General features: G+C 39.3%; 2 protein-coding genes across 2 annotated transcripts; one reads left to right on the forward strand and one right to left on the reverse strand.

Moving 5' to 3' along the window:
- Window positions 1-274: 274 nt before the first annotated feature.
- pigt (phosphatidylinositol glycan anchor biosynthesis, class T) lies at window positions 275-20,479 on the forward strand. Its single transcript, XM_057816966.1, has 11 exons — window positions 275-912; window positions 4,967-5,144; window positions 5,297-5,424; window positions 7,369-7,469; window positions 7,606-7,780; window positions 7,866-7,963; window positions 8,038-8,194; window positions 8,310-8,510; window positions 8,971-9,136; window positions 9,269-9,352; window positions 12,599-20,479. Exons 1-11 carry the CDS (start codon window positions 438-440, stop codon window positions 12,846-12,848), a joined length of 2,013 nt encoding a protein of 670 aa, XP_057672949.1. The 5' UTR covers window positions 275-437; the 3' UTR covers window positions 12,849-20,479.
- On the reverse strand, window positions 19,064-23,569 carry wfdc2 (WAP four-disulfide core domain 2). Its single transcript, XM_057817002.1, has 5 exons — window positions 23,476-23,569; window positions 22,133-22,251; window positions 21,888-22,031; window positions 21,634-21,771; window positions 19,064-21,529 (listed from the first exon to the last, which is right to left on the reverse strand). The coding sequence occupies exons 2-5, from the start codon at window positions 22,227-22,229 to the stop codon at window positions 21,396-21,398; spliced, it is 513 nt and encodes a 170-aa protein (XP_057672985.1). The 5' UTR covers window positions 22,230-22,251; window positions 23,476-23,569; the 3' UTR covers window positions 19,064-21,395.
- Between the last annotated feature and the right edge of the window lie 3,219 nt (window positions 23,570-26,788).

The following is a 26,788-nucleotide window of genomic DNA, read 5'->3' on the forward strand; positions in this document are numbered from 1 at the left end:
GGCACTCGTCCTGTTCGCAATTCGCATTCTGTTTCATGACTAAGGCATGAATCATAAAAGTCAAAGAACATACAGCTGACTTTTAATAAAAAAAAAATAAAAAAAAATTAAGTGCATTTGCATATTCGTGTAACTACATCATTATTTCAAATAAACTGCTACCGGCTATCAATATATTATTTCATTGAACCGTTGTTGCAATAACCATAAGAGGGACGATTTGTGCAAAACAAAGCATGTGCGTTTAATGTCACGTGACTGTTCTACGCCCAAATCCATTGGTTGATTTGAGGGGAAATATTTCCTAAAATACTGTCATTGTCAGGAAGATTTACCCCTTTTCCCTCCATTTTAGGGGGGAGATTGAAGAATTTGGAATCACTAGTTGATTACACGAGACTGAGCTGTATTCAAGGATATCATGAAATCGAAGCATAATGCCTGAGGAGGGCAGTATACGCCACGATGAGGCCAAATTGCTGGAAACACAAAGAAGAAGAGGAGGAAGCAGGAACAACTCAAGTCGGACGAGAAGAAGAAGAAAAATGGCATACAGCAGGTGCCGGAGCACTGTTTCCTTCTTTCTTCTCATTAGTTCGTCGATATTTGTCCCCGCTTGCAGTCAAGACTCGACATTGGACACCGGCTATCGTATCACGGAGCACAATACTGAACAAAACGTCGATAAAACGACCGATCAAAAAACTTGGGAAGCGACCCAGGTTGGAGAAGGGACTTCTATCGACCGACAGGAACGTTCAGACCCGGTTTCTGTCCACTCTTCAAGCGGTTCTGCACAGAAAGATGATTTTCAAGAGGAGCTGGTCATCAGGCCGCTACAGTCGGGGGATATTTACGCGAGCTTTCAATTCCGTACCCTGTGGGAAACTGATTTCATGGGAGGAAACAAAGGTAAAATCGGAGTCGAACAACAACGTTAGCCTATGTTACCTTTGAAGAAGTTTCAAAACATTAACAAAACTGTAAAAGTGGGGAATGTGGAAGACGGTTGAGAAAAAGGGGAAAGGAAAGCTTTATAGCAGTGCTTCTATCACTGCTTTTACAGTGGGGAGAACAAGTATTTGATATGTATCAAATACTTGTTCTCCCCACTGTATATTAGGAGTGGTAACCTCGTGGTACCTCACGATAGGATACAATTTGCGAGACAGCTCACGATAAAGATGATCTAAGAATATGGCGATACAACGATTATCTATACATTGGTCAGGAAATCATTCTAGGATATTCTACAAACAACTAATAAACAGAAAAACAAGCTTCCGCTGTGAATTGGAATGAGTTTATCACTAGTGGACATCCAATCCATTTGACGTGGGAGGGATGGCAGCGAATGAACATATGTTCGATTGAACGTCTATGGCTGTCAGTGACAGCCAATGCCAGGTAATGAGGTAATTTTGGGCCATCTAAGGTCATTTACCTGTTGATTTTCAAATACTTCCTGTTGATTTGGGGGTAGTAAATGGGTCACTTCCTGTTTATTTTAAGTTACAGAACAGGAAGTGACCTAGGAATCACCCGAATCAATAGGCAGTGACTCAAACTCAACAGGAAATGACCTGCAAATGCCCCAAAATGAACAGCAAGTTACCTGTAAATGCCTGGAAAATCAGACAGAATAACTGTAAATGCTCTGGTTTCGAATGAACAAACGTTCCCAGTCTAAATGATTGGGCGTCAAGAACCATCAATCAACAGGAAAACAGAAAACAGCCTTAAATGGCCCAAAATTACCTCATTGCCTGGCATTGGCTATCACTGACGGCCATAGATGTCCAATCCATTTGAACTGGGACTCCCACTTCAAACGGATTGAACGTCTAACAAGTGATAAACTCATTCCAATTCACAGCAGAAGCTTGTTTTTTTGTTCATTAGTTGTTTGTAGAATATCCTAGAATGATTTCCTGACTAATGTATCGATAATCGTTGTGTTGCCATATTGTCAGATCATCGTTATTGTGAGCTTTGTATCGCAAATTGTATCGTATCGTGAGGTACCAAGAGATTTCCACTCCTAATTGACAGTGTTTAATTCACCATTCTCCTTCTAAAGTTCTTATTTGCATGTTTTCCTTCCTTTGGCTGTCAAATTGCAAACATGTATTTGTTATCAGACGTATTCTCAAATAGTGATGTTCTGATCCGCTACTCTGTATCGATATCGGCGCCAATACAGCTACAGTGGTACCTCGACATATGATTGCATCGACACAGGATGTTTTCAACGCCAGACGTAAAATTTCACTCGCCATTTGTTTCTAAATCCGATGACACAGCGCCACAGTTTATTTTTTTTCCCGAAAGACGGACACACGGTGGATTTTCCTGTGAGAGGAATCCGCATCGGTGGCTAATGCAGGTGTTAAAATAAGGAAAAGGTGACGCTTACCATTGAAATGAAGATGGAAATGATAGAAAAATATGAACCTGGTGTGCGCCTCCGTTAACTGGCTCGACAATATGGCTGTAGAATGTCTACAATCTCGACAGTCCTCCTTTTTGGGTTAAGGTGTCAATTATTATTGTGGTACCATCCCCAAAGAAATCGCCAGCTTCATCAGGTTTCTAATGATTTATATCAGAACTTGTGCAAAACAACATGCCTACTGTCCGCTGCAGTTGACGCCAATAACTACAGAACATTAAAAGAGAAAGTAAAATCTCTACCGCTCCTATCTCACTGTCACGTCAGCCACGCGTTCCATTCAGGTACAGCACGCAAAACACATCCGCTACATTAGAACCCGATTCGTTACATTATTGCAGGAATTATTATTATATTATTGTTCCAATTTTTATTTATAATTTGTTTTGCCATGTGTAATTGCCATTTGTAATGGTACCAGCAGTTATTTAGTTTATTAAGTATTTAGTGTAGGTTTTCTGGTTGTGTAACGAATAAATGGAACTATATTCTTATGGGGAAATCCTGCTCGACATACGACCGTTGCCAATTACGACCAAGGTCTTGGAACGAACTAGCATTGTATGTAGAGGTACCACTGTATTTCTGAATCTGGAGTATCGAATAGTATCTAGTTTGGTCACAAGATCCGATCCGATCCGATCCAATACTCGCGTATTTTTAGTACCGTCATGCTTTTTGACTGCAGTAAATCAAACCACTTGGCAAACATGTCCGATGAGTGGGACTACTTCTCTTTAGAAACTAATGATAAAACAAATCATTGTATAATCTTTGTAAATAGAGCTTTTCTTGTGGAGGTACCCACAAGGCTTGCATTATTACAAACAATATGATTTGTAATTTACTGGTTAGATTATTTTTGCATTGTTTGAATTGGTTTAAAAGTATGGGTATCGGAACAGTATCAGATCGGTATGGGCAACACATTTTGAAAAAAATCGGATCGGACATCCCTACTCTCAAATAATATTCTTATAGTAACACAAACCGGATTCTAAAAGTTCAGATGCTATAAAACCTATGAATAAAGACTAAATATAATAATGTGGAAGTGGCCAATTTCAATTTTCTATTCAAAATAGAAGGCAGTAAATACAATAATGTGGGTTTGCCAAATTTCTGTTTTCAAAATAGAACGAAGATGACAGATCAAAAGTTAATACTGTGAAAATGTATCATTTTAAGGAAAAACAGGTGGATTTTAAATTTCATGGTGTCAACAAATAAAAATGTTGGGACAGATAAAAACAAGAATCTGAAAAAAATCAATTGCACATATAACGAACACCAGAAAGAGAGGATGTCTCACAGTGGTGATAAGAAAATGGCCTTATCCCAACTTGTCATTTATATTCTCTTCTAAATAGAGATTGAAATGTTGCACATCCACATCATTGCATTCAACTTTAATATGAGTTTTGCAGAGCGCCGTTTTACACCGTTTGTAACACACTAACCCTCATGCTCTTTTTGCGGCAGCCAGCAACTACAAAATGTCTTCTTTTCCTTAATATGCTGTCAGTGTGTAGAAATGTAATGAACAAATGCTTGGTTTTATCATTTGGAAGGTATACACGGAAAAGTATGAAATGCAGATTTGAAAGGTCTTTGTAACCAAGTTCCAAATCACTGCTTTGATCATTCATACCCGCCCAAAATCGTATTGGTGGAGTAAGTATGTCCAAATATATTTTGGGTGTCATCATGGTTACACACGCGGGAATGTCCCCCCCTGTCGTATTTTGTGTAATATTTTTCCTGAGACGTTTTAATAATAATAATACCGTATTTTTCGGACTATAAGTCACACCTGAGTATAAGTCGCACTAGCCATAAAATGGCCAACAAAGAGGAAAAAAACATATATAAGTTGCACCAGAGTATAAGTCGCATGTTTGGGGGAAATTTACTTGATAAAATCCAACACATAGAACAGACATGTCATCTTGAAAGGCAATTTAAAATAAAAAAAATTACAATAGAGAACAACGCACTGAATAAGTATGGTATATATATATATATATATATATATATAGTATGATAATGTTACATGATGCATTAACAATAAAACCCGAACAAGGCCGGTATGTTAACGTAACATAGCATTTAAGAGTTATTCAGATAACTATAGCATAAAGAACATGCTAACAAGTTTACCAAACCATCAGTGTCACTCCAAAACACCAAAATAACATGTGAAATGATATAATAATGTGTTAATAATTTCACACATAAGTCGCACCCTCAGCCAAACTATGGAAAAAAAACTGTGACCTATAGTCCGAAAAATACGGTAATTTAAGAATAAAATAATAATCTCTCCCCAATGAAATGAGTGGGAATATCATTAATCTGTACATACCCCAAGAAAAGGCAGAAATTGAAATATTGTTATTCATTAAAGACCACACAATACCAAAGACATATAAATGAAGAAAAACCTTTTACAACTGCTGTAAGTGACTGATAAACTGCACTGATAAATGATATAGTTTTGCTTTTTCTCAACAGTATCCCACTACCGGTTGTTCCCCAAATCCCTGGGACAGGTCATCTCTAAATTTTCCGTGCGTGAGCTGCACATCTCCTTCACACAGGGCTACTGGAGGACAATGCAGTGGGGGCAACCTTATCTGCCTTCTCCCCCTGGGGCTGAGCTCTGGGTCTGGTTCCAGGACTCTGTAACAGAGTGAGTCGTCCTTTATACCATTCCATCTCCCTATTATGATCACGAGCGGGTAAAAAAGCTCCTCTAAAGCTCTTTAAAGTTTGTGTTCTTTAGTTTTTCACATTGTTCCAAAAGCTTATTGTCATGGAGATTTTTTTTCTGGGTTACTTTAGTGTGGATCGCATGTGGAGTGAGCTGACAAATGTTTTGTCGGGGATCTTCTGCGCTTCGTTGAACTTTATTGACTCCACCAACAGCATTCAGCCAAGCGCCTCCTTCAAGCCACTCGGGATAAGCAATGGTACAGTTGCTGCAAGGATCCCAGAGGGCCACTATTCCGTGATTTTTTTTTTTCTTTCTCTATGAAGCATGTAAATGTTTGACCATACCTAGGAGCCTTGCCACATCATATTTGAAGAGGAAAACAATGGGAACATAAAGTTGCATGTAAAGTTTGGGGACTGGGCTATTCTAAACTTTTTCATTCCACGACAACTGCAAGATAAAAAAACTTTGCGCCTGAAAAAACAACTGGAAACTCCATTGCTCCCCCAACCCACCCTTCTGGCAAATACATTTGAATCTGGGTTAGGCCTGAACGATATATCGTTTAAACATCGCCATCGCGATGTGCGCATGCGCAATAGTCCCATCGCAAGGACGTGCGATAGTTTTTTCATTTCATTTTTTTAAATCCACAAACGTTTGTTTTGAGCAAGGAGCGAGAAAGAGAGTGCACAGTCTCTCATTCTCTCCAGCTCGCAGTCATCGGCTCCTCCCCCTCCCCTGCTAGAGCAGAGTGGAGGGAGGAGGGGCCGAACAGCAGAGCGGAGGGAGGAGGGGCCGTTTTCAAAGTGAAAGCAAGCAATCAAGCAGCACGTTGAATAGGGAAGACTGTCTCCAAAAGGAGTTTTGGAAGTATTTTGGCTATCGACAAGAATATAAGGAACAAAAAACAGCCCTGTTGACAGTGCCTCGCCATGGTTGCCTCAACAAGAAGTAATCCGTCGAACATGTGGGACCATTTAAAACGCAGGTATCTATGCATTCCTGCTACGAGCTTCCCATCAGAGGCTTTTTAGTACAGGTGGGAACATTGTTACGTGCCAACGTTGTTGTCTCAAGCCTGCAATGGTGGATAAACTAGTAGTCTTGGCCAAAAACCTATGAGACCCAGTTGAGAATTGCTGAGCAAGGAAGGTGGACGATATGCAGACAAATACATAAATTTGGGAGTTAAAATGGTTCTGTTATTCATCAGTTATTTGCTGTTATTCAGTTCAATTATTTACAAGTTCAATTGAGTTTCTGTTTCTTTTATATTTAAATTAACTGTAAATCGTATTTTTCAAATAACTATAGTACAGCTGCACATAAAGTTTTGATACTTAATATTTTTTAAATATTTTTACAACTTTGTTGCAGTTTTGCAGTTCTATATTGTTATATTTTGTGTAAACAACTCAGGGGACTAATGCACTTGCACTTTTATTTGACAGATTTAATATTTAAGTTCAAATATGTTGACAACTTTATTGTTTTACTGAGGTTCTTATTTATTGTTATAGTTTGTGAACAACTCTTATTTGTCATATTTAATATTTTTGTTCAAATATGTTTACAACTTTGTTGTTATTTTACCGAAGTTGTTATTTATTGTTATATTTTGTCAAAAACTCAGGGGACGAATGCACCTGCTCTTTTATTTGTCATTTCATGTATTTGCTGCTGTTGAAGTGTCAAATATTGTGTTCAAGAAATTATCTATTTTGTGCAGACATGGCTTCCTGGATCCCTTCATAATAATACAGCAATCTTAATCATTCACAAATGAAACGGTATTATATGAATACACTGTGGTCACGGTGTGTCATGCAAAGTATTTCCAAACAGCTATTCAAGTCATCTAGTGAATATTTCTTTAAAAAAATTTTTTTTTTTTTTTTTTTTTTTACTATCGCAATATAATATCGCAATATATTGCACACCTAAAAAAAATCGCAACAATAGTTTTTTCCAATATCGTTCAGGCCTAATCTGGGTGCTCTATTCACACCCCCTTACCCACTTTGAAGAATAGTAGACATGTACAGCCCCCTCTCCCCCTTTCTCGTTTTATCCCCATGAGAGCTTAAGCTCTATCAGGGTTTGGCATTCAAACAGCTTTTTGTCAGTCTAACTAAAATGAATCCGTTAATGAAACTGGCTTTAACTATATGCTATGTTTTCTGTCTTGCCTCCAAAGTGACCGACCAGCGTTTCCTTCGCTATGCCACTCTCCCACGCGAGATTGTTTGCACTGAAAATTTGACACCTTGGAAGAAGCTTTTGCCATGCGGCTCCAAGGTAAGTCCTCAAAAATGCCTGTTTAATTCTACCACAAATTTATCGTCAATACATGCTTTGCGTTATCTTGAGAATTTATTGTTTATAAACCAACACCAGCAAATTATTTCCTAATGTTGACATTTTGATCCCACAGGCAGGACTAGCAGTCTTGTTAAAGTCAGAGAAGCTCTTCAACAGCAATTTTCATTCCCAGGCAGTACATGTACGACCTGTGTGCCAGGGCACGCAGTGCGAAATCATTTCATGGGAGCTGAGACAGACACTAAATGTTGTTTTTGACCTTCACACTTCTGGACAAGGCAAAAGAGGCAGGTATTCCGACTTGTGTTTATAGTTTGTTGGAAACAGCAGAAGCATGTTTTACCAATCTCGTTGAACTGCTCTTTTTCACAGAGTGGTCTCTCTTCAAGATGTTCTCCCGCACCCTGACAGAGGCATGTCCTTTGGCTTCCTCCAGTAAAATCTACGTTGACATTTCAGACAACGTTGAGGTTTGATTTGCTCACTAAAAAGTCGAATCATTCAAATCCTTTCTTCACACATTTTAAGAGTAGTTATTTTCCAGGGAGAACAGTTGGAGCTTAGTCCTCCTACTCCTCTGCTTAGCTCAGCGGTAGTGCTAGGGGACAGACGGACCTACTCTGTCTATGACCTATCCCAACAAAGCACCTTTGGCCCAACACACTCTCTCAACCTTCTGATTCGCTGGAAATCTAGTAACGGTAAGTTGAAAAAACAAAAAAAGAAAGTCTTAAGCCATTTCTGTGTGATTCTTTTTATGGCCATAAATTTTCTCAAAATAGGCTGTCAAAACACACTCTTTTCTTCTTCCTACAGGTCACATGCTGCGCCCTTTGCTCCATGCAGAGCGCTATGTGGCGGGCTATGGGCTGCAAACAGGAGAGATTCACACACTGATGTACAACAATCACCCATACAGGTCGTTCCCCGTGCTACTACTGGACTTGGTGCCCTGGTACTTTCGTCTCTACATCCACACCCTTACTGTCACCAGCAAGGGGAAGACTAACAGTCCCAGTGAGTAAAGAGCATCATTAAAATGTATTTTCACTCACTGCTTTAAGCATGTTAAAATGTGCACATTTTTTGTTTTTGTTTTTTAATAATGACTGAATGCTTTTTTCCAGAAAGTGATGTACATATTTCTAATCCATATTTGTAATCTCACATTCACAGCATAATACAAAAAATAATTATAAATTAGTCTGCTATACTTAACCATAAATAGGGCACGCAATGAAGTTTTTGGCTGCCATTGATGGCCCTAGATATCCAATCCATAATGAGAATCTGTTTGCAGAGGCCAACAAAAATGGCCAACTATATAAGCGTGGAAAATTACATTCTGGGAATTGTAAACACAAATTTCTTTGCTTGCAAAACTGATAAAAATGATATCAAATATGATAAAATACAATATAGAGACTTGTAATGGAATGCCTCCTTTAACTAACTGTTGTGTGACCTACAACCCCAGGTTATATTCACTACCAGCCATCCAAAGACCGTGTGAAGCCACATATGCTGGAGATGTTAGTGCAGCTTCCTCCCAACTCTGTCACGGAGGTTACAGTGCAGTTTGAAAGAGCTCTCCTCAAGTGGACTGAGTACACTCCGGATCCCAATCACGGCTTGTATATTGGGTTTGTGTTTGCTTTTGTTTTGTCAAATCATCCCAAGTGGCTGAACAAACACTAGTTTGTTTTTAAAGTTACTCATGGTCAAAGTGTAGCTGGTATTTTAAAATTGTACTAATTTCTCTCTTTATTGCTTAGGTCTTCTGTTGTCAGTTCTCTTGTACCAAGCATTGTTGCCATGGACACAAATGCCACACAGGAACGCCCTCTTTTCAGCAATTTGTAAGTATAAACCTCGTGTTGTGTGACATATTCACCAACTGCCGATCTGGCATCTCGGACGCCTCACGGCCATGTTGCAAGAAGTCTAGCGTATCAGTATTCCTGCTTGTCCTGCTGCATATTGTGACACATCCTAGGTGTTCCTCTGATTTATTGCTGCATAATGTGACTGCTGTGTGCCATCTTTTGCGTGTGCACGGTCTCTCCTTATTTATTTTAAACTGAGTGTATAGAGGTAGGCAGCATGTGACACCGGATATAAAGGGTGTCCACAAAGTCTCTTTACCATTTCAAAAATGTATTACAGCTGCAATGGCGTACCGCAAGCAACACGTCACTTCCGCTCATTAATATTCATGACATTAGCTACTGTTGCTAAGGGGGGGACACGCCACCGTTTGTCCCAAATAGGAAATTAATGGAAATCATGTACTAAGATGTTTACAGAGCTAAAACTACCAATTCTCTCCGAAAATGATGTCCCTGGTGCCAAATTCACTAGGAAAGATGTGGAAGAACATATAAATGTTCAGTTAAAGAGATGGCTTGAGTGTCGTGGGCTGAAAAAGACGAAAAAAATGAGACGACCTAAGCATAGCCTTAGCTTTTTTAACGACACCTTTTTCTTACGCGACTGACCGTGACATTCTCCTGTTTCAACAAGCTATCCTTTACCACCAGCTTTGTCTTTCTTATATATTATATCCTCTGGTTGTCCTACGTCTCTGACCGTTCTTGGGGGTAATTTAGTTAGTTTGTGTAGTGATCGCAAATGATCGTCAGTGACAGCCAACGAAAACTTTTTTCCATTGATAACAAATCTTAATTCTATAATTTGTTTACAAAGTTTAGTTACTAAAGTTTTTTTTTTTTTTTTTTAACAACAGAAAAGGTAACTGGCAGTTGGATACCATTCTAATTCTTTTCAGGTCATTCATTGTCGGACAGAAGCAGCACGGCACAACGTCACGCTAAAAAATAAGTTAACAATATCAAAATGGCTTACCTCTTTGTCCTCTGAAAGACCATGCCAACCCAACAAAATGTTTACTGTATATGAAATGTGAATTGATTCACCAAGCTGCCGTTAAAAGTCCACGCAAGTTGATTCTATCTTCACATTTTTTCCTCTCGAGTTTTTTGTTTCGGGAAACGTATAAAGAAAACATCCTTCATATGTCGTAATGTCTAGAGTCGTCTGGGGCCGTCCCTGGGGCCTCCCGCCGGTGGGACATGCCTGAAACCCCTCTCTAGGGAGGTGTCCAGGAGGCATCCAAGCCAGATGCCCGAGCCACCTCAGCGGGCTCTTCTCAACGCAGGAGAGGTAGCAGCTCAAACGTTCTCAGCCTGGGTCTGCCAGGTTTGGCCAACATCTTCCCCCACCATCATAGCCAGCGCAGTTGACAGCTCCGCCCCTCTCTTCACCCAAGTGTCGAAAACATGCGTCTGCAAATCCAATAACACTACTACAAAGTCGATCGTCGAACTGCGGCCTAGGGTATTTTCGTGCCAAGTGCCCATATGGACACACTCATTTTTTTAATATGGTGTTTGTTATGGAAAATTAGTGACGAGCACAGAAGTCCCAAAACAGAACACCGCCCTGGTTCTGATCGGGGGGGGGGGGCATACCTCTCAATCACGCCCCTACATGTCTCACTGTCATTGCCCGTGTGAGCGTTGAAGTCCTCCAGCACAATATGTTATTCCCCAGAGGGATTGCTCTCCAGCACACACTCCAAGACCTCCAAAACTTCTCCGGAACTTCTCTGCCTCGCACACCAGCTCGGGCTCCTTCCCCGCCAGAGAGGTCACATTCCATGTCCCCAGAGTTGGCTTCCGTAGCTGGGGATCGAACCACCAACACCCCTGCCTTTGGCTGCCGCCCGACCCCTTTGGCCCTTCCTACAGGTGATGAGCCCATGGGAAGGGGGACCCACGTTGCCTTTTCAGCCTGTGCCCGGCCCGTGGGTACAGGCCTGGCAACCAGACGCTCGCCTCTGAGCTGCGCCTCCAGGCCTGAGGGGGGCCCCGGTAACCTGCTTCAGGGCAAGGGATAATTGAGTCCATTTGTATTTCTCATCATAAGGGGTCTTCTGAACCATGGTTTGTCTGGTCCCTCACCTAGGAATTATTTGCCATGGGTGACCCTGCCAGGAGCATAAAGCCCCAGACAGCATCTCTCCAAGGATCATTGGGACACACAAACCCCTCCACCACAATAGTGATGATTCACGGAGGAGATTAATAGTATATTCACTTTAAATTTGTTTTATTGTAATCAGCATTTATTAATGGTTTTTTCCCCCCTCATTTTATACACTTCTACATGGGCACAATTAGTTGCACGAAGCACACCAAGACTGTGCTTGATTTTTTTGTCCTCCAGTGTATTAAGTCCGACTCTTTCGTCCTGCGTATGATTGCAAGTTCTTGCGTAGGTCTTTCTGCACCGTTAAACACGTTCGCTCTAACTGTGTGGCAATACTACAGAAGGACTTTGTGGGAGAACGGGAAAAGGATGGTCTTCACGATCGATGTTTTCATAAGATGTTCTTGGTCCCCCACACCTCCCCTTATCTAACACAGTCCCTGTCTCCATAAATTTCCTGTGCAATGCACAAACTGACAGACTTGATGGTGGATCTTTTCCATACTTACCAGTAGTCCTGTAGTTTTGCTGAGTCTGCCGATCCGATTTTGTTTCAATAAACCATGAGACACATTGCGCCTACTCTTGAGGGGTAATCATTTTTTCAGGGTTTATTCAACACCCCCTTTTTCACAAACAGGATCCCTGAAACATAAATGCAATGTGATTAAAAGCTTTTAATAATCACTGAATAGTGAATAAAATAGGACAAATCTGAATGAAATATCAATAAAATTGCATTTGTAATAAATTTTTGAAATGGTGAAGAGCTCCCTGCCATCCAGGAAGAAGTTTCTTTTTTTCCCGTTCTGAGCAGAGGACTATCATACTATTATTACAGTATATGAAGTGCCTCCGTCACTGTGACTCAATGTCCCGCCTCCCGATGACGTCTACTGTCTGACTGCGCTCTTCGCAGTCATGCAGGCTCTGGTCCTGTAGTGTGACCACTTGCCCCTTTTCAAGACACACTACGACTTCATGACACCATGTCTTTTGATCTGACCATGTGACCGTCGTGATAGTTTGAGTTCGGCATAACTCTACTAGGTCAAAAGATCTCCTGTAATTCTTTTCTTGCTGTCCATTTCCAGCTTCCCCAACAAAGAAGAGTCCAGCTACTTTGTGCGCCTCTACACTGAGCCTCTGCTGGTGCAACTACCCACTCCAGACTTCAGCATGCCTTACAACGTTATCTGCTTGACCTGCACTGTGTTGGCTGTGGGTTATGGATCCCTTTTCAACCTGCTCACCCGTAATTTTCAAATAGAGGAGCCCACCCCTGGACTGGCCAAACGGATTGCCAACGTAATCCGGAAAATAAGGGGTGTCCCGCCACTTTGAGACATGTTGGGACAGATGACCCACTCTACTTCGTTACTTTAGTTGAATCCACTGGTAAATATTCCCTTTTCAGGGGATAACTGATTGATTTTCTTCTATTTGTCCAGAATACATGTTTACATATGGTTGCCTAAGGACATGCAAACACAATCTTTGTATTGGATATGGATGTAAGAGATGATTTCTGTAGTTGTCAAGCGTAAGGAAACAGGTGAGCAGAATGTTTGACTTGACTAGTAGTTTTAGTTACACTTGAGTTTCTCCGAACATACACAGTGCAGTGTCTTCCAACCTTTATCTAGCCAAGAAGATTTTAACACAAAAAAAAAAACCCTCACATTACATCTCCAAACAAACGTTCTAAAAACATCAACAGGTGATAAATATATCTCAATATACAAAATATTAATTAAAAAAAAACTTATTAATTCAATGTAAAATATGGCCGTTCAGTTGAACTCAAAGAATTTATTCCGTTGTAGATGAACAGCGTCAAGGAGATACAAAATATATTAGCTTTTTCTCTTCTAGTAGGGGACTATTTTAATGTTCTTCCTTTCACTTTAAAATGGCATGAATAGAGGAACAACGAATTTATTAGTAATTTATTTTTTGGGGGGGGCGGGGGGTATTAAAGCAACACGAGGTAACTTTTGAGTTTGAGTCAATTTTACCGACGCCGTGGGACAAAAGCGGTAGTGTTTTCCCTTAAGGAACACCGTTTTCCATGAGGACCAGTGCACACCCACACAGTGTCGTAAAATCACGATCTCCCAGTCACCTGCAGATTAATTAAACGACAATTCTGTTTTCAGTGGCTATGTAAAGGATGACTAGTAATAAGCTAATGAATCCTGTTGTTGCTAAACAATAGCATATGACGGTTAGCAACCATGTGGCTAACGATCGAGCCCGGGCCGGGTTGGGCCCAAAATGTCAATTATTTACGTTCGGGTCAGGCCGGACTTCTCTCTCGCTAACTTTTTATATAATAAATACATATTTATCTATGTATACTAAAGCGATGTATGTATGTTAAACTAAGGAATACTTGTTATAAAATAAATAAATTGGATAAAACAGAGGAAGCCTGCGCACGTGAACACGGTGGCCCCCCCCTTTTTTTTTTTTTTAAATGTTCCCCGCCTGCCCTGACGCCCTCCGGGAGTCCGCATCCTGGTATTTCCTTTTCGATATGGAGCAGTAAGACGTGAAAAACAAACTAAAAACGGGGGAATTCAAAAGGTAAACATGCACCTGTAGGAGTTGGGTATGGAAAGGCTTCAAATTGATTGTTGAAGATGCGATACAGAAACCTGTGTCGGCTTCGCTGAATATAAACAAATGTGGCGCTTTGCTCTCGGGAAATATAACAAACTTTTCCAGCGTCATTTTGTTGTGTAAATACATTTATGATCATAAAAATATGTAGACCACTTAAACATTAAGAAAACTTGCGTTTATTTTTCCTGCCAACTCGGAGAGATTAAATGTCGAAATCCACTATTAGCCTGATAGAACAGGCACACAAATGTAAAAGATATAAATGTTTATTGAATATGCATCTTACAGTCTTGTTTAACTGGGAGAATTTGTTACAAAAGACTGGCTTTAATTTGTTATCATTATGCACAGGTATCGTCACAAATGTGATCACACAAAACAAAATTTCCTCCTCCTCCTGAGTCCTCACAAATATAAAAAAATTCTTTTTTTTCAGGCTCGTGCCTACAAATAAAACATAAAATTTCATGTTTTTTGGGCTCGCGCCTACAAATAAAACATACAATCTCGTTTTTTTTTTCGGGCTCGGGCCTGCAAATCAAGTTGGGGTCGGCCTGGAATTTTTTTGGCCCGATCTAACCTCTAGCTACCGATGACGAGTTCGGTTGTGGGGGGCATCACGCCAGCGAGTGAAAGCTGAGCTAACATTTATTCTTGAGTATCCTTTTATCCCTGGTAGCCTTTTTTTCCCTTCTCGGACAAAACTTTTTGTCTCTTTTGTTGCTCTGCCATCTTTGTAGAATTTGCAAAAGCGTTCACATCGACGTCAGTGTTTATAATGAAAGGGGGAAGTGACGTATGCTGTAACGCAGTCAGCAGATGAGTAGTTTTTTTGTGTGGCAGGGTTCCTGACACCTTCCTCAAAGTTAGAGCCGGTGAAAGCGATACAGACTCCCTCAAGATATAAAAGATGTGTCTTTCAACTAGTTCTCAGTCGCATCATAAATGTGAAGATATTTTGTTACGTTGAAAAGTTACCTAGTGTTGCTTTAAGTGGAGGTGGATAAATTCCAGTGGCACAACTGATGAATTCTAGGCCTCTTGCTGTGGTGCAGCGATTCGAAAACACTATGCTAGAGGCAGTGACGTGCGGTGAGGTTCATGGTTGGTGAGGCACTGACTCCTTTAGTGTCAGATTTCCAAATATATAAACCAAAAAGGGTAGCTTATTCAATTGGCTACTGGTTATTTCATATCTCATCAGCATTCTTTACAAAACAGGCACACACGGTACATATTATCGATACGTAAAAGTAAGAAAATAACATGCATTTGCTCTACACCCTCAATGTGTTGGCCGTCACCATTCTATAATTAATGCAACATAAATGAGAGTAAAGAGTGGTGTACAAAACCACAGAATTCAATTCTGACCTTTAGTGAAATATTCAGTTGTTTTTAAAACTTTTAATTCTGAAACTTTAATCAATTTATTACAGATTGCTAAACAAAAAGTGTGAAAAGAAAAACAAATAATATTTTATTTAAGGCCAAAATTTAGTTTTTAAATATTCTATTGTATTTTTCTTGGTCCAAGCTTTTTTTTTTTTTTTTTAATTAAATAAGATTGAAATGAAAACTGTTTGTGGTCTTGTGCCTGTCCTTCACCACAAAAACCGGCGTTACTTTGGAAGAGCATAGGTTTTGTCTCAACATTCGTAGGGACGATATAACAGCATAACCTGCATGTAGGTACACTTTTTGCTGGGGACGGGACATTAATTAGACCAAACAGATTGGATGAAGGGGGCAAAGGGCCACATTTCTAATGTATATGAACCTAATTAATTAATAGGCAAAATGATCAATGCAAAACAAATCCTTATCTACTGATAATAACTTTTACGTGCATTGGTTTAGATGATACACTGTTCAATTCAAACCTTTGTTTTCAAAAAATACTAAAGAAACATTTTGAAAACTTCCTGAATAAATGTCTGGTTTTTATTAGCAAACATAAACATAGTGAAAATAATTCACTTAATAATGGTAGGGTCAATTCTATCCTTACAACATATGGAACTATTGAAAGATCTAAATTCTCTATATAACTGAACATTATATCATGCAAAAAAGGTAAGGTTGCTTAAAAGTTGGTGGGGACAATTTTAGCATGCTGAAAAGTTGGTAGTGTTATGTCCCTACCGTCCCTATGCAAACCTACGCCCTTTTAGTAAAAGTCCTCCTTATTTTCCTTTACTTTAAAAAAAAAAAATCTCTCCGCCTCAATGGAGAGGATTGCTTCAATTAGATCGTTCTGTGTTCTATTTGACATGCCAGAAAACACAGTGGATGTGTCCAAATGTCTAGCTAACCTTTCATCTTTCTCAGCAAAACCATGTAATCGTTCTACATGTATGCCACTTTTAGAAGAGCTACACGCTCATCGTTACCACGAAATGTTAACTCCTGTTTAGCTAGGATGCAGGTTGCATTAATGAGGTCTTTCAAACTCTTTTCTTTACCTTAGCTTTTGAGGATGCTACCGTTGAGCTTCCGCTGTTCGTCAAAGCCAAATCGATCCTTGAGCTTCCAAAAGTTTTTAAAGCAAACAGGCTTTGAATGTGAGTGGTCGAGCTCTCATGTTTGCTGAGGCTTCGTGGTAGTTTTTTAATGTCACAATATCTCGTGTTAGTCCAGACATTGGCACAAGTTGAGAAGAAAAGGCAGGGAAAGCAGCAAAGGCGATTTTTCGAAGGACAGCCACATAGACAGTCTTTTCGGGTGTACCAGTCCGTTTGAAAAGCGCGAGTTATCCTCTGTCCCGTAGTTTGAAGCAAACCTTTTAGCTCTGGCGTTGTGTTAACCGCGTCCACTTTTAACGGAAAGTCCAGTTTCACGTACGCCCCCTTGCAGTGCGGCAGAGTACTATCTGCCGCAGCCTGTGTCTTTTCACTGCGGTTTTATTTCCCATCAGCAAAACTAATTATGTCGCTAACAAACATTAAACTTTAAGGGTTAAAGACATTAGCCAGACTGAGGAAAATCAGGTCAAATAAACGTATCTGGAAACATTATAATGGCGACATGCAGATGTACGGCAACCAGCACGCTCCAATTCCATGTATCAACCCAGTTTGTTAAGGATTGCGCAATCAGAGGTGAGGCTTTACTCGTTGCTGCCGCACCTCTCGTTTCATTTCTTTATTTGAACAGGAAATAGGCAAATTCAGCGATTTTGACTATAAAAAATGTTTGAAATGAGTCATAAAGAAAGAGCAAAGGACAAATATTAATATAAATTTGATGCTATAATTATTTTTTTGTCATGATGACAGGTGAGGCTCTGCCTCACCTGCCTCCCCTGACCGCACGTCACTGGCTAGAGGACTAATTAAGACCAAATTTCCCACACTGTATTTTTTATTTAGTTTGCACTGATGTCTAATATTATTGGAGGCCAAAATTATAAATGGCAACTGAGATTTAAACCTAACAAGTGTTCTTAATTTTGTTTTGCACTCAATGTGAAATGCTTTCGGCTATTATTTGGCCAGTTGAGCTTCATACAATGTATTTAACTGCTTTCACACTGTAGGAACTATCCGCAATTCTCTAGAACCTTATGGGGGACAATGATGTCATTTTGCGTGTTCGCACATGTAGGAACTAGGGACCAGAAACTCGAGTTCTGCGAACCATTTCAGTTCCTACTCTGAGGTAGGGACTTTCAGTGGTGCCGTAGGAACTCGATTACATAGGTGTTTGGTGATATGCTGAAATCACGTCTACGCCTCTTCCATACTCGCATGTCTCGTGGAGTCGCTATATTTAAAAAAAAAAAAAAAAACGATCCTGTATTAAATCTATTCCAGTCTCGTTAGATGCTGGATTTGCCCCCCGATGGAAACTATTCCCTTCAAACATGCAAGAATTGCCGCTGTGTCCTTGACAGTCTCCATTTCGTTGTTTTCCGTTCAGCTTTGTTTTCACGGTTTTATTTTGCCAGCGATGTGGGTGGCAAGTAAATAATGTATCACTGGCACAGACTACATCACAGCAGTTAATTTCAGGCGCAGTACCCATTTGCGAACACGACTGCCTGGTGTAGGATAGTTCCTATAACTGCTGGAGAGGCCTATAGTTAAAGGAACTAAGTACTCAGGTTACTACAGTCCAAAAGCAGCTTTTGATGACTGTCCATCCATGGGGCCCCAGAAGATGCCAGTTGTACCTTTTTCAAAGCGTTCACGACACATGTAATACATTGGTTAAGTTGTTGTTGCGACTTTTGGCATGTCCTGGAAGGGGTTGCCTAGAGTCACTTGCATGATTTGTTTTGCACAGTTTATGTTGTGTGCCCTTCCTGACATGTCTCCATAAAAAATGTATTTATTGTTTCAATGATGAAAAGATTGTACCTTATGAAGTGACAGTTAGAGTGTATCTTTTCATGGGACAACAATGACAAAATGACACTTTGACACAATGAAAAGTAGTCTGTGTGCAGCTTATATAATATAGTTCATTTCCCCCCCCCCTCAAAATATCGTTATTAATATCTAAACCCCTGGCAACAAAAGTGAGTACACCGCATGGGAACGATGTACATCCCTAAATGTCCAAATTGAGTACTGCTCGTCATTTTCCCTCCAAAATGTCATGTGACTCGTTAGAGGAGTGCTTTCAGTTCCCATGCGGTGTACTCACTTTTGTTGCCAAGGGCTTGTATATTAATTACTGTATTTAGTTATTTTGAGGGGAAAATAAATCAACTCTATTATATAAGCTGCTCACGGACTACTTTTCATTGTGTCAAAGTGTCATTTTGTCAGCGTTGTCCCATGAAAAGATATACTTAAATATCTGCAGAAATGCGAGGGGTGTTTTGTGATACTGTATATGCATAAAAAAGAACGGCCAGACAAAATGAAAATGTAACTTAGCATTTATCATGTTTTTAAAATGATGACATTAAATTTAATGATGACATTACATTTTAGTGATGACATTTCAGACATTAAATTGGATCCATGACAATCAGGGATTTCAGTACTGCTGTATTAGTTGACTACGGCTTTTCCAGACTCCACGATTATGCATCTGATTAAATTCAGACTTATTTCACATCAAAGTTTGGCCTACTTAACCAAGGAGGAAGTATTTGTTCTCCATATATTGTGTACTACCAAAAAATTTACATTATCATGCCTTCATTTTACAGTGAAAAATGACCATTCTAAACATGAGCTAAGACACACTTTGAGTACCTTTCTTTGGGTGAAACTGGATTACTTCCCTCTGACTGCCTTCATTTATGTACTGTTGAAGCAAACGCAAATGGGGCAGACAAACAGAGGTTTCTGTGTCTAAAGCTCATCCCAGCACATTAGGTCACCATGTTGAAGTGGGTGTGGGGAAAATAAACTGCAAATGGTTTCTTTCCTGAGCCAATGTTTAAAGAGCCGTCTTCTATGTATACAGCTAAACCTCAATTTAATGGACTAATTTCATTTCAGATTTTCCTTTAAATTGAAACACTTCTTCCATACTTCCCTTGGTTTTCTGTTTACATTTTTTTCCGTAGTGTTTTTGACGGGTTAGTGTAGTGAAATATTCTGCGACACACCTCAATTTTGTTGGCACTGCACTGTCTACTTAATGTTCCAAGATCAGATTGGTAGAGGTCGTCCTGAGTCTTTCCAAGCCAACCTAGAGGCAAGAGCTACAGTAGCAAGCTGTGTTGATTGTATAAGCAAAAAAACACCAGGCAATTATATAACAAATGGACTTCGCTTGCTAATCCGAGGTGAATTCCGAGTTCCTATCATAAATGGATTTTTAGGGGGGCCAGCGGCCCCCCGGCGGCCGAAGAGTGTCATTGCATGTAATTGACTTTCCTGTTTGTAAAAAAGTTGTTAAAAAAAAAAAAAAAAAAACTGCAACAAAAATGAATGAAATTAACAAAATATATTTTTATAATGGGTCAGTTATTTTTCGAACAGATCATGTGACTAGCAACTTAGATGGTCATTTGCTTTGCATATAATTCCCCCCCAAAAATTAGGGGAGGGCAATTTTATTTTTCAAATGATTTTTTTCTTTGATTGAAAATATATTTTTTTTGATTGAAGCAACTTTTGGGGGGATTAAATGATTTAGACACAAATAATATGGCCCAAACACAAAAAGGATTGCTTCAATCAAAGAAAACTTGTTCGATGAAAAATTAAGTGTTCAAATGTAAATTTTTCAAATCTCAAATATTTTTTCGCATTCAAAAACTTTTTCCATGATTGAAATTGTTGTTTTTTTGATTGGTTATTTTTCTTTTAGAAAATATTTTTTGAAGCAACTTATTTTTTGATTGAATAATAAAGACAAAAATGTCCTAGCCAAAATCAAAAAAGTTGCTTCAATAAAAAAAAAAATTTTAAAAAACTTGAAAAACAGCTTTCACATACATCTTGAGTTTCAAATTTACTTTTGCATTCAAACACTTTTTTTTTTTGATTGAAGCGCCTTTTTTTTTTTTTGGGTTGAAAATATATATTTTGATTGAAGCAATATTTTTTGGATTGAATAATAAAGACACAAATCTACCGCCATATGGTTTCGCCCCGGGGATACAAATTTTGATTGGGATAACTACATTGGCACGACACTGGCAGGCATACCATAATTCAACGGATGACAATCTTGGCAAAAAGTACTATTGCCTAAGCAGCCTGATTTAGAATTCCCCTCAAGAATGGTGGGAAACAAAAAACGCTCATTGTCAACTTATTATTCTAAATATTCTTGTACGTTAATTTTATTGCTGACACTGCATTTTCGGGGTCATCAACATGTTGTGCCCACCCTTCCCCAAAAGTCAAACTCCGCCTATGGTTTCTATGAACGCTATTATTTCCAGCAGAACCTGTCGGTTGAATCGAGAGTCCGTTATTGCAAGCCGGGTCTGAAGATCGAGGTTTAACTCTTATGTAGCAATCATGCATTTTTAATGAAAACGAAATGGATTTGTACGATACAATACAATACCTAATCACAGCGTAAAAGCATGATGTAATATTTTACAAATTATGCTGCTTTGTGTAAAAAAGCTAATAACATTTCAGGACATGTAAGACATTTATTACTTTTCAAACATCACAAAGGAAATGATTTAAGCTAAATCTAAGAAGTGGCTAAATATCATTATTTATTAGTATGAGGCCACCGTTTTAGAGGCCGCTGGTTATTCTGACACCCTACCCAAGTATATGTTGAAGATAAAACAAGACAATGCATTCTTAATCTGTGTTGTTGATTGATGTCCACTCAGCAGGGCTGACTGCAAGCATGACCACAGGTTGTCCTGCAGCATTTTTGCTCAGCTGGACACTGGCCATCATGGTAGCAGTACTCCGCACACATAGGAGTTCCTTGGGGTAGAGTGCAGCGGCCTGGCTTCACTGACACACATAACATAAAAACAAGCATGCATGTAGGGTTATAGACCAGAAAGTATTAAATTTATGAATTTTCCACTCACTGGGTACAGTAAATGTAATCTCACCTTTGTACGGTGCAATGCACTCATGTCCGCATCCGTTGTGGCAGCATTTCTGCTCATTGGGACAGTCACTGTCATCAGAGCAAAACTCGGCACACATTCCAGAGCCCCAGTTTCTCCGAGGACACAACCCTGGCTTACCTGAAAAAAAATCACCAGAACATCACAAGATAAGCAGGTAGTATAGGAGAATGGAGTGTTCCACAGAAGGACACATGAGCATTTGATTTCCTTCAGAAAACTAATGTGGCTCCTACTGAAAGAAGGAGGGACACAGACAGCTCCACAGTCAAAGACACAGCACTTATGGTCTTCAGGGCAGTCTTCATCACATGCACACCCTTTCTTTGATGGCAGCACCTTAAGTAGACGAGGACATTGGCCCGCTTTTGGAAGAATGCCTGAGTAGAAAAAAAACAAAACAGTGATTTAGACTACATTGTGATACCTGCAGCAAAATTTTAATACACATAATATATGGCTAAACAAATTAAAATCTCACCTGTTAGATTGCTCTTAGAATCCTGAGTAAAAACTGTGTTAAATTGCACAATTGCACTTAGAGCTAGAACCAATGCACAAACTGTAGACTTCTCCATACTTTCACACAAGAATGTGCGCCTGTTGGGACAAACACAACTTGTAGACTGGTGTCACGCAAGACATGATGCTGGGTCCTAGTCCCTGTTGTGTTACGCTCACAGTTCCTATTTGTAATTAAGATAACTTTTTGCATTAAAATTCTCAGATGGACAGGTATGTTAACCCTTTCATAGACAGTTGTCACTACAGTGGATACCTATTAGGGGTGTGACAATATATCGAAATGGTGATATATCGTGATACTTTGTATCCCAAAAAGTTATCGATATGCTCCTGCCAAGAATCGAGATATCGTTTTTAAAAGGTGTCACTGTTTAAAAAAAAAAAAAAAAAAGGGAACCAACAACTTGCTACCAAAATCTTCCACCATAATAGTGTCTCAGTTAACTATAAGGCTGCATTGATGGTGCTCGACGCCTAATCATTTAGACGGGGAACGTCTGTTCATTTGAAACCAGAGCATTTACAGTTATTCTGTCCGATTTCCAGGGTTTTGGGGCATTTACAGGTCATTTGCTGGTCCCACTCCTAATAGCTATTCAAACATTGACACTTGACTATTACCCATTTATGGAGCAAGTGACTTTTTGTATTAAAAGAAAAAAACAAGTTAGTGATTATAACTAAATCAAATTAAAATGAATAAAAACATACGCATTGGTTATGGCCCTATGTAACACTCTAAGGTTAAGATTTTTTTCATAGCATTTGACTCATTGCATGGCATTGATGTTGATGAGACTGGCCGTGAATGCTCATCTTTCTGTGCCATTGGCGGCGCTAGACGTCTAATCCATTTTGACTGGGTGGCGTCATTGTTTTGCCATCAATGGCAATCAACAAGTTAAAATAAATTAATGAGTTAATACCTCTTTTAAAACATTTTTTTTTAAATTTGAACCTTATACATGGGCTACTGCGTGTGTAGTGACGCAGGGGCAAGAGGGGGCAGTGCTCCCTCAAATATCTTGCCCACTCAAATCAAAATGTGAGAAGTTGAGAAGGCACATTTTTAATATACTCACAAAATGAATACATTTCAAGTTGACAGATTAATCCGCAGTGGTGGGAAAAAAATCAGCTGAAAAGGTGACACGAAGCTGATACGTTACCAGCTCTCTCTCTCTCTCCCTCTGCTGTGTGTATATTCACAGGATGGTCAGAGTGCGCGCACAGTAATGCGCGCACAGCCCCCAGTAAACAACCAATCACTGTTAGTATGTAAATAAGCATAAACGTTACCAGACAATTTGGTGTCAGGTTTCACCGCGTCCACGGAGCAGGAAGACTTTGAAGAAGCAGCTGCATTTTTTTTCAGTCCCACAGAAATCAGTACAGCACAGAAATAAGTATGTCCACTTCAAGTGACAGACTGAAGACAATTGACCGGTGATTGACAGACCGCTATGTAAAGCCCCGCCCCAGACTGTAGTTCTGTACTGCTTTGTTTTGTTATATCACAACGGTTTATACAAAGCCATGTTGCTTATTTTCCACTCCGACTTGCTGCAGCTCACAAAGAGAAATGTATAAAAGAAGAGATAAAATGTGTGTTCTATATCAGTTGTGTTTTATAAATTAATTTGAGTAGTATTTTATTATTATTATTATTCATAAGACAGTTTCAGTTCTCAGGTTAGAATTTATTTGAAATTTAGGTAAACAGGTTAAGGTATATATTATGTTGTAAATTTATAAAATCTAGATGAATAGTGTGACAAATATGTCACACTATTCTCCTGGTTGGGGTTGGACACAGCTAACAACCCGATTCAATGAAGAAAACATTTTTGCTATAAGCACAGGGGTGGGGTGGAGGGTCTCGACCCTGATGTGAACATATGATGCCGCCTACACATTTCTGACTGCCCCCTCATACTTGCCTGCCAACAAAAATAAGATTAAATTGTACACATTTACAATTTAAAACATTTACATTTAAAAAGGTGTTTTTTCTATAATAAGGGAGATACATTTAGTTTAAGTAAATTGTGCCTTTAAATTTACTCACACAATACACAGACATGAAAAGAGCATTATAATAATGAGCGCAAACGTTTATTCTCGTTTTTTTTCTAGCATATTTAATTGTTTTTTTTTTTTTTTTTGTCACGAGAAAAGCGTTCTCCACTTGACGCCAAGAGTAGCATATAATTGTTTTATTATTATTATTATTTTTTTTTTTATCATTATTATTATTAATAATTTGTGAAACCGTTTTGATCATGGAACTGCGACCTGTGTGTGCGACATTTTCCAGGGTGAGTGGGTTCAGTTTTCCGGGGCTGAACTCGGTGCGTCACGTCAAATCAAAGCAGCAACAGAGGCAAGAAATCCCAGTAGGTGGCGGTAATGCACGTGGACGCTGGTTGGCATACGTCATAATAACAAATAGATGAAAAAGAGAAACTAAACATAACAATGGAGAAGTCTGTGAAATTTCTGCTTTTCTCTTTGCGACTTTATTTTGGAAATCGTTATCGACTTCTTCAACTCATGCATAACATGCATCAACAGAGAATACGAAACAGAAGGAAGGTAATTTATGTAACAGTTTTAAAGTAATGTTATTTTCGAATGGTGATATGTTTTCTGGAACTCAAGTGTCTTGGTTGACTTTTCATCCGTTCACTTGACTAGGCACTTTAGAGGAATTTTCCCAAAAAACACCAAATGTCTCACAATAAAATAAACCTTCCCGGAAAGATCACAAAAACAAGATTTATGGTACCTCATTTGTCAAAATCGGCCTATGGAGTTGCTGAGTGAGCCATGGCTCTTTGAAGGTATTAACTAAACGCCTTTTTTATGGCAATTATTATTGCAAGACGAAGGAAACTTGTGATACTTATTGGTGTTTTTTTAAACCAAGACAAAGCATATTATGATATTAAAGTCGTGTTATCATCAATCATTTGCAAGGAAATTTGCAGTTAACTATCAGATGGTTGGGGCGAGGAACTCAATAAACTAATTGGCTGCCAATGACGTCAGTGGATGTCAAAATTGTACTTCAACACTGAAAAAACGTTCCTGCGAAAACAGCGGGGGAAAAAACAGAAACGGGGGGCGGGGTGTTGCAAAATGGCGGAAAATTTGAAAAACAAAATCTCCACAAAATCCATGCAAAACTAAAGTCTTTACAGGGCACACTCATTGGCTGACGTTGATGGTGCGAGACGTCCATTCCACTGGACTCGGAGGGTCCAATGGATTGGACGTCTAGTGCCGTCAATGACAGCCAAGTGACCAGGAAATGCCCCGAAATGACTAGAAAGTAAGGCTGCAGCTATCGGTTATTTTAGTAGGTGATGAATTGATGAACTAGTTAGTTCGAATAATCGAGTAATCTGATAAGGAACATGAAAAATTAAAATACCTGGGATGAGCCTCAAACGGTATTTAAAAAAAATATGAGGATCTATGTACAACAAAAAAACAATTGGCTAACTTACATAGCAAAAGTCCGCTAGCTTAAATGCTATAAAATACTTTTTTTAAACAACGCTCTTAACAAATGGTTCAGACTCATATTCCCGCAAAAAAAAAAAAAAAAAAAACGGCTAAATATAAACTATAAACTAAATCACGAATGTATTAAAAAAAAACATTAGCCTAAACAAAAACTTAGCTTACGTTGGTCTTAACAGGGAGCAGGTGGATTCAGCCATGTCAAATGAGGCAGACCAGAGGGCAGTGTATCCACCCTAATCAATACAACTAAATGTAAACACTTTCAAAATAAAGAAAGAATAAAGAAATGACCCTCGAGAGAGAGCAAAGCATCCCAATGAGATTTCTCTGGAAATTTCATTCTATATACAATTTTTTTTTTATTATTTCATGGAGATCTAGGTAGCATTGAGAACAAAATATATTGTTTTATTAGTGGAATACTCTCATGTTTGTTTGCCTTTCTACATCAGGTGCTGTTGTGGCTCATGTCAAGGGGAGCAACACCTTCCGTGTGGATGCGTCCAATTTCAGCCCTTCGCAGTTCTAGCAGAATTTCCATTTGTCCAGGAAGTCCTTTGAGTACATCTGCCGTCAGGTGAGCTTAGTGATGGGGGAAAAAAACAACACAAACTTCCGTCTGTCTATCCCTCATCAAAGAGAGTCGCAATTGCCATTTGGAAGCTCGCCAATGGTGGTGGCTACAATATCATTAGTCGACATTTTGTACGGGACTTCTGCGACACTGCCATTAAGATACTTCTTCCCATCCACATTATTCAGCCTGATGCTAAAAGATTGGTGTTTCATTGCACTTTGAAAGCACCTCAGTGTGTAGGTGTAATCGGTGGTTGTTATCTTTCAAAAGCAACTCCAAATAAGAACCCTCAACACCACAGCAACCAAAAAGGCGGACACTCAATTGTTCTTCAAGCAGTTGTGGATGGAAAAGGACATTTTTGGAACATATTGGTTGACTTTCCGGGCAGTGTGCCTGATGCCTCAGTGCTGCAACTTTCACCTTTGTGGAAGCTCTTAAGTGACGGGCGGTTCTTGGGTCAAAACAAAGTCAACATTTTTGGCTGCATTTTTGGTTACGCTG

This window comes from Corythoichthys intestinalis, chromosome 2 (assembly GCF_030265065.1).
Source record: "Corythoichthys intestinalis isolate RoL2023-P3 chromosome 2, ASM3026506v1, whole genome shotgun sequence".
Taxonomy (NCBI): Eukaryota; Metazoa; Chordata; class Actinopteri; order Syngnathiformes; family Syngnathidae; genus Corythoichthys; species Corythoichthys intestinalis.